This window comes from Capra hircus, chromosome 21 (genome assembly GCF_001704415.2).
Source record: "Capra hircus breed San Clemente chromosome 21, ASM170441v1, whole genome shotgun sequence".
NCBI classification, from domain to species: domain Eukaryota; kingdom Metazoa; phylum Chordata; class Mammalia; order Artiodactyla; family Bovidae; genus Capra; species Capra hircus.
The window spans coordinates 30,345,164-30,353,955 of NC_030828.1; the positions used below are offsets into that span (position 1 = coordinate 30,345,164).

Sequence of the window (8,792 nt, forward strand, 5' to 3'; positions counted from 1 at the left end):
TCAAACACAGAATTCAGCGGGTTCAGAAAAACATAATCATTTGATTAGGAAGCTGAATTTCAAAAGAGATGGCATAAAGGTGGACTCCCATGAGTGGGCAAGATTTTATTTACCCGAGGAGGAAAAGGGCTTTCCCCAACGGTTGTCCAGCAGGCGCTTAGAGGTGGGAAGATGCCTGACAGGTCCCAGAGTCCTGAGTTGTGCAGTTTGCCAAGGCATACTGACGGCAGAAGAGCGGGAAGAGACCGGAAGGGAATTTTAGGGTCTGTGTGCAAAGCTCTAAGCGCTGTGGTGAAATGTTTGTACTTTCGTAGCGGAGGCACTGAGGGGGCCTTAGGTTTGGGCCATATTACGGATTAAAGGAAGAAAAGTGGCGATTTCCTCCACTTGGCCCTCCCAGCCTGCCGGCAAGTGCAAAGTCTCACTTTTCTGCAAAACAGGCCACGGATATACAGGGTTCTGGAGCTTATCCAGTCCACCCTTCTCTGAGCTACCCACAAGGGTGCAGCGGCCTGGGCTCCCTCCCGCCACACCAACGCGGAGGACCCCACAATCTCGCGCGATCCTGGGTTCCGAGCAGCAGCGCCGGGCGGGTTTGGAGTGGTTTGAGGCTTTTCCGCCGTTTCCTTCCGTGGTCCTGCTGTGGTGGTGGTGGTGCGGAAGTAAGGTGGGTTGGTGGTGGTTGCGGAATAGGATCCAGGACTGGGAGTGGAGGCGACCTACTGGGCGCATCCAGAAGCCATGCCTGGGAGTGGGGACAGGGTGGCTGTCATCCCCTGGTGGACCTACTACCCACTTATTTTAACTTTATATTATGTATATTCTCTAACATATACGAAAGTAGAGAGAGTGGTATAATGATTTCGCCAACCCCCACCGCCGAGCTTCAACGATTTTCTCCTCTTGGCCAATTTTGTTACATCTAACCCTCTCCCACCACCCACTTTAAAGAAGGATGTGGGTGGCCTGGGGGTGGCAGAGACGCCCCCCACCCAGAGTTGTAGGAGAGCTGGTACCAGGCTTGCACCCCTGGCGAATGGACCGCCAAGGGGCAGAGCGGGGGCACAGTAGGGCTGGGAGAGGGGCTCACGCTGGGTAGGGGCCGCGGGGGGTGGGGGCGGGGCTAGCGGGGCGGGGCTTGGAGCGGCGAGGGGGTTGGGGGCGCTCTCCCGGTGACTCAAGGCGCGTGGGGCTGGGCGCAGAGCTGCAGTCTCCGCCTTTGCAGCTTGGAGTGTGCCCGCTGCGCCGCAGCTGTCCGTGCCTGCCGCCGTCTTCCCGCCGCCGCCACCGCTGCCACCATGCCCAACTTCGCCGGCACCTGGAAGATGCGCAGCAGCGAGAATTTCGACGAGCTGCTCAAGGCGCTGGGTAAGCTGGCCCGGGCAGCGCGCCCCGACGGAGAGTAGCGGCCGGAGGCGCCCCGGGGCCCGCGGGGAGTCGGCTTTAGGGACCAACACCAGACAGGAGGGAGTCCTGGGTGCCTTAGATCGGGGCGAATTCCAAGGAGCATCCCATCTAGAAGTAGCGAGGAGAGCCTGGGATCCACTCATCCAGCGAACGTTTGCTGGATCCTTGGCGCTTTCCCCGACGGCTCGGTCTTTATCTCGCGCTAGATCATCGCGAGGAGAGATTATTACTGAAATCCTGGGAGGGTCAGGGACTTTAAATTTAGGGACTCATTTTGAGACCAGGCCCTACCACGTGCTACCGAAGGAAAGCCATTTACCCTCTCTGAGCCTCAGTTTCTCATCTTGAAAATCAGGGTGAGAGCCGGAGGAGGAATGGTTCATTTGTAAGTCCCCCTTCTATAGTCAGAGGGTTTGGGAAATGCCAGGCCAGTTCTGGAACAATGGACGGGTGACGAGACCCCGTGACCCGAACCCGGGTCGCCCCCGTTCTTCCCGGGGCAGGTGTGAACGCCATGCTGAGGAAAGTGGCCGTGGCGGCTGCGTCCAAGCCGCACGTGGAGATCCGCCAGGACGGGGACCAGTTCTACATCAAGACATCCACCACGGTGCGCACGACCGAGATCAACTTCAAGGTCGGAGAAGGCTTTGAGGAGGAGACCGTGGACGGACGCAAGTGCAGGGTGAGGTCTCAGAGTCTGGGCAGCCTTCCCGGATCCCTGCTCCCTACCCAGGACCCGTTGCAGCCAGATGAGACCCCCGTCTCCTTCTGCAGCCTGTGCCGCGCCTTCCTTGCAGGGCGTGTGCATCGGCTGTTTGCCCAGAGGATCTGTGCAACTCGTTGCCCTGGGCTCAGGAGAAAGTCCCACCCCAGCCCCTCCCAACCTCCTCCCTAAATTGCCTCCCGGGGTGCTAACCGCCGCGCTTAAAGCGCGGGCTTTGGGTTACACCGCGTTCTCTGCAGGCGTTTCTGCGGCATTTTGCAGCGATCCTCGCGCGAGCGCAGGCGGCTGGGGAGGAGGAGGAGGTGGCTGGGCCGCGTTGCCCGGCCGTTCGGCTGCCACGTTTCCTGTCGCAGGTGGAGCCGCAGCTCTTGCGTCCCGCCCTCCCAGGTCCTGGGCCCTTGGTAATGCTCTGGATCCAGTTTCAACAGTCTTGATGGCCCCGGTACCTCTCCTGCCCGCCCTCAGTTAGGTTCCTTAAAGGAAAAGACGAAACCTTTCCAAAAGCAAGGCAGATTCTGCCCGGAGAATGGACTGAGTGCCCTCTTTTAGTCCCCAGGGGCAAGAATTCTGTTTCTCTCCGTTTATCGGTCCCAGGGATGAATCGGTGGACTGAAGCAAGGGGTTATAAATTCCTTTTTCAGATGGGCAAAGTCGCATTTGGTTGGTCTGTGGAATAGAATGGAGGGTTGGCTACTCATGTATTTTGAGGGCAGATGGACAATCGCTGATGCTACCACTTATTTAAAAAGTGACAAAATGTCTCCCTCCTCTCCCCCAAGGTTTGAAAAAAGAAAAACTCATAGCATTCCAGAGAGTGAGAAATTGTTTTTCACCTTTCCGGAGCCGTGCCTGTCTGATCTAGAGTGAGACTCTCTGGGCACCGGGTTTGGGAGGACATAGAGACACAGTCCCCCAGAAGCACCCTGGCCCATGAAGCAATATTTGACCCCTAGAGTTGACACAGCCTGAAAATGATATCTGGGCTTGGAGCTGGCAAGATCCAAGCCCTCAGCCACTGCTCTGTTTGCAAAAACAAAAGAGCAGGACCTCTCTTCAGCGTAGAGGGAAGGTCTGGGAGTCTAAGGTAAAAGGCCTGGCAATAGGCAGAATCAGTTTGGGTACATCTAACAGTGAGTACTGCTGGAGACAGTAATTCTGATCAGAAATCAAAGGTTCACAAGACAGCCTGGGGAGTGGGGCTTTATCCATCCCCACCCTGCCTAGTGAACGTGTCCCACGTGTTAGTTAAAAAGACAGTATGTGCACATTCAGGACAGACGCCTAGCCCAACTGTATACCATTTTGCTTCATGCAGACGCTGGGGAAAACTACAGCGGAATCCCTTCTTTGCCTTCTACCTCCGACAGCATGAAGACCCTTCAGATCTTAAAAAAAAAATTTTGTTTCTAGAGAGATGTAACCTAGGAAGTGGCAGTGTTTTTATTCTCAGAGTCAGAGAAACTCAGGATTATCAGAACAGGGTGTGTACTGCGTCTGCTGAGTGCAAACAGAAAGAGAGGCATTATCCCCAAATCCGTGCAAGGAAAAGCTCCTGACTTGCTGACTAGATGTGGTCACAAATATGGTGTCTTAACCGTTCTAAAATTTTGTATTTCTGTTGTGAAGCTTTTTGCCCTCAACAGCCAAATTGCTCGAAGGGGGAGTCCATTTTGACATAAATGAATCATTGTATGCTCTCAATTTTATTCCTGAAGATGTAAGCCATGCCTGAGGCTTTGCTCTCCTCTGTGTGTGTGTGTGTGTAATACAAGGTATATTTATACTCCCATAAAATCTGTGGTCAGCCCCCTGAATTTGGGCTTGATAAGGCACAGCAGAGAAGGCTCTGTGCGTTGCTGACAGAGACCATGTGTTGCTTCTCTGCACAGCAGTTATTCTCCCGTGCTCATTGTTGTCTCTGCTCCCCGCTGCCAAGACTGTAATTAATGTCACTAATGGTTTTCCTGCCCGCAGAGCTTACCCACTTGGGAGAATGAGAACAAGATACACTGCACACAAACTCTCTTGGAGGGGGACGGCCCCAAAACCTACTGGACCCGCGAGCTGGCCAACGACGAACTCATCCTGGTGAGTGACACCCCCTCACCCCCAACCCTGAAAGGAGCTCGCAGGTTTCCAGCCGCTGCTCGCAGCCCGGCCCCACCGACGTTGTCCTCACTCGCCCATTCAGGGAGAGACCCTCTATGCTCTGGCTTAAAATGTAAGCAGAAAAGCTCGAGACGACAGTTTAGGCCAGAGGAAATCACTGTTAGATGGCTGGCAGGAGAGCGGGGTGGCTCAGGGGGCAGAGCAGGGGCTAGAGACATGCTGCGCTGCCGGCCACTATCCAAACCCACACATCCCGGCGGTGACTTGCTGACTTACTTAAACCAACCTCCCCTCCAGTTGAGCTCAGCGTGCGTGGGCTCTGCGAGGTCCCAGAGTTCACTCTGCAGAAAGGGTTTTCCTCACCTCACCATTCTCCACTTTGCTGCCTAGGAAAGATTTCAGAAATTTCAGTATGCCTGCACTGGAAGTCTTTTTACTGCACCCCCCACCGCCCCCGCCCCCACCACCCCTGCCCCCGGACTTACACTCCGATGGCTTTCCGGGAGACAGACAAGAAATGCTAATTTAAGACAGTCTGAGGGTTAACTGGAGAGGGTAATCAGGGAATCAGATTGAAGTATTTTAAACATCCCTGACCATGCAAAATATACCTGCTGAGGCCAAGTTAGAAACCTCTGTAGTTAAATCACACACCTCCTTTCCATTTAGGGGAGCAAAGGAAGTGGGGGGGCAGGAGTGAAGGACAACTCCCTGTTATGCTCCCTTTGTGTTTCAGAACAGACCAAGCTTTCCTGACAACAGCCTTCCCCGCCCGCCTCTTCACTCCCCCCAACCACCCCCACCCCACCCATGGCCCACCCCACCCCACCCCCGCCCCACACTAGAAAAGGGGAAAGCTGTTGTGGGTAACCAGGAAATGATATCCTTTGTTCTCCATCAGGCCCGTTGTTAACATCTCCCCTCTAAGACTGCCTGCTTGCCCCGTCTTAATGAGCGTCACCCTGAAATGTCGGAAAAGGAGGTGGCAAGGAATGCTAGGTCAGGACTCACTGTGACCCGGGCCTGGCCCTTCCCTCCCCAAGCTGTAAATGAGGGTTTGGACTAAAGCCTCGTTCCCCCCGACCCAGGTCCCTCTCAGCCCTGAAATTACATTTATTTCAGCCCTGAAATTTATTCTGTAGGAAGACCCTCAATTGAGCTATTTCTGTTACTTCAGTGGAGGCTGCTTGATCTCACTCTTGCCTTCTTGTCCTTTCCTGAGATGATTTCCCAGACTTCCTCCTTTCACACAGAAAGGACTGGCTTCATTTGCAACCTGGTTAATGTTGTTTCCAGGGCAGGAATACATTGATGGGGTTGGGGGAGCAATTTGAGGCCGAGAGATGGGAATCTAAGAGAAAAAGGGACATATTCATTGGGACCAAGGATAGCAAAGAGGGAGATGATTTTTAGAGTTCTTGAGGGTAGCTGAGGGTTAAGTAGGCTCGGTGTGCTTGGTGAGAAAGGGTGATTTTATTAATCTCTGCAGTATCTGAGCAGCCCGCACACTGGCTTGATTCTGTTAGGAGATTTCCCCCACTTCCAACTCCCCCACTGCATCTCCACCCGTGCTTCTCTCCCTGGCTCAGCAGACATATACATACATACATACGAGCCTCAAAGGGAACATTAATTCTTGGCATTTGGATCTAAAATATGGGCTTTTGTTCCAAGGGTTATTATCATTAATAAATCCAAATGTAGGGAGATGCCGTCTCTATAAACAAGAGGCAATTTATTCTGGTTAACTTGAAATAAGCTCTCCCAGCAACCCCGGGCTGTAACTTGCCTTCTTTTGAAAACTGAGTAAAGTCCCTTAAACCACTCTGGAATAGTGTAGAGAGAGTTTCTTTCAGGAACCTCTCATAATAGTTTGCGGGCTGAGAAGGACATTTTGAACGTGGTTGGAAATGTACCCATTTCTTCTTGTTTCGTGAAGCCGTTTGATGGCCTGAGTGAGGTGACGATCATTCTAGCACAGATAAAGAGTCCAGTCCCCAAGCTTTGGCCTGCCATGGGACACTCCATGGCCATAGAGCTGGAAGAATTTTGGAAAACTGACATGGTTCTGACAGGTCTGGACACTTGAGAGGGGAATTTCTATGGGAAGCCCTGCCTCCGCCTCCCCCAGCACCCAGCATCGTCTGCTAATTCCTCACTAATGAGGAGAGGGAGGAAGACAGAGAAGGTGTCCAGAGCAGGCACAGCTGTGCCGCCGGTATGATCAGCAGTTCCCTATTTAGGCTGGTCATGAGCATTTGATTCCTTCATAATCACTAATGACTAGTATTTCCCTGAAACACACATGAGAATAATGTCCCAGCTCATGTTCTCTGAGAGCATCTCATGACCAACTAAGTGACCCAGGGGAAGATACAAGTACGTTCAAGCTCTTGCGTGCATGTGTGCTAAGTTGCTTCAGTCATGTCCAACCCTTTGTGACCCCGTGGACTGTGTAGCCCGCCAGGCTCCTCTGTCGATGGGATTCTCCAGGCAAGAATACTGGAGTGGGTTGCCATGCCCTCTTCCAGGGGATCTTCCCAACCCAAGGATGGAACCCATGTCTCCAGTGGATCCTGCATTGCAGGAGGATTTTTTTTTTTTTACCACTGAGCCACTAGGGAAGCCCATTCACGCTCTTAGTTCAGGGTTTTTAACCTAAGGCCCTTTTGACAATTTGAAAGATAGGGGCTCTCCCACAGAAAAAATGTATGTCTACAAACAAACATATCTATGTCAGTCGACAGACTGGGGACATCCTGTTTGTTTAAATTTTTTTTTTTAATATATTGCTTTTTTCTGTCCCAGTTATCTGTGAGAGACCCAGGAGAGCAGGCCTTGTGAGTAATTGCCAGTTTTGGGAAGAGTGGAGACAGCTTACTTACAGGGATATCTTTTCAGAGGCCAGAAGAAAATGGTCCTTCCTCCTCCATTTGTGGAATGATTTGTGCCCTCTCCACAGCAAACAAACTAAAAGAGTCATAAAACTGTAGCTGAAAGAACTTGGGATCATCTTGTTCAATTGCACTCCTGCCCTCAACTCCCTGCCGCTCCATCTCCGAATTGTCCAAGAGACCAGAGCGGTGCCCCAGCTCACCTGGCTGTGAATTGCAGGCCTAGGTTTGGCGGCCTATGCCATTCTATTGCAGCCAAGACCACGTTTCTAGCTCAGGGGTTCCTTGAGTATTACTGACACAACATCTCAGCTGTCTTTCAGGATGGACAGCCGCTTCCTAGAAGGCACTTCTACACCCTTTCCAAGGATATCCCACCTGACTGTTGATTACTGGATCCCAGGGCTCAGTGGCCCCGGGCCCATTGCTCTCTTGAAATCACTTGAAAAGAGACAGAACGACTTCAGAAATGTCCAGTATGACATACCACCACCCCCACTTCAGTTTAATTTAAAAAACCAAAGCCAGGAAACTTGCATTTTTTATGTCAGCACTCCCAGGTTCCAGAAGCAAAGGAAAACTGCACACAATATAACTCTATACCCTAGTTGCCTCTCTGCCAGCGCAGAGCTCAAGGGAGGGAAAAAAAAAATTCTTAGCGCTGAGCATGAACACACAGCACAGGAAATTGAATGTCTGTTACAAAGAGTTTTTAACAGGGCAGTAAGTGCCCTTATTAGCGATATGCTTTAAACATTTTTGCACAGACATCTGCACTGATTGGTTTTCCTTCCCTGCAGACGTTCGGCGCCGATGACGTGGTCTGCACGAGGATTTATGTTCGGGAATGAAGGCGGCCAGCTTGCTCCAGCTTTGGGGGTGGGATGCATGTTCCCCCAAGAATGTCATAGTTCTGAGCCGCCAGCGGACCTCCTCTTCCCCGGTATTAACGTTAGGTGATCCCGATGTCCCCCCAGTAATGCTGTAGTGTTTTCCCCAAGGCTTTGTGCCTCCGTGTCCCTGGCGCTCCATAGTCTGGCATCTGTATGGGTTCATCCGTCATTAAACTGGCTGTACACACCTCAAGGCTTTCTCCTTCTTTGGACTGCCTCTTCAGTTTCCACAAAGGTCTTGGTGATCCTGCTGACCCGAGCTCTGCACTGGTCTGCGTAGGGACTTTTGGCTTCCACCTGCTGCCCTGGTGCAGAGCTTGGAGCATACGGCAAGGGTGGTGAGCTGGGCTCCTTCTGAAAGGATTCACACTGAAGATCCAGGTGTGCTTAGACCTCCCTATGCTGGTGTTTTAATTGAATTAGTTGATATATTGGTGGTTCCCAGCAGCAAAGTGAGGGAACATTTGAAAGGGTTAATTGAGGAGCGCTCAGAATGAAGGGGCTATTTACACAGGCCTTTACATGGACAGAGTGAAGAGAACCAACAAAGGATGGTGAGGTACTCAGAGACCAGCAGTAGGGAGCTGGTATACTCCCCTAGAGAGACGGACAGAGGAGTCATCAGACCACAGGAGCCTGGAAGAGAGACCACTACGTACAAGAGTTGTGCAGTACACAGAAGAATGTGGTCACTGCCAAAGCCCCAGTATGTGGGTAGAGCGGGGTTCAGAGGGTCGGGGAGAGTCTCTGGTTTGGAACAAGGGG

The 8,792-nt window shown here is 52.1% G+C and overlaps 1 protein-coding gene across 1 annotated transcript; it reads left to right on the forward strand.

The window, feature by feature from the left end:
* CRABP1 (cellular retinoic acid binding protein 1) lies at window positions 1,012-8,220 on the forward strand. Its single transcript, XM_005695096.3, has 4 exons — window positions 1,012-1,368; window positions 1,911-2,089; window positions 4,106-4,219; window positions 7,935-8,220. Exons 1-4 carry the CDS (start codon window positions 1,299-1,301, stop codon window positions 7,983-7,985), a joined length of 414 nt encoding a protein of 137 aa, XP_005695153.3. The 5' UTR covers window positions 1,012-1,298; the 3' UTR covers window positions 7,986-8,220.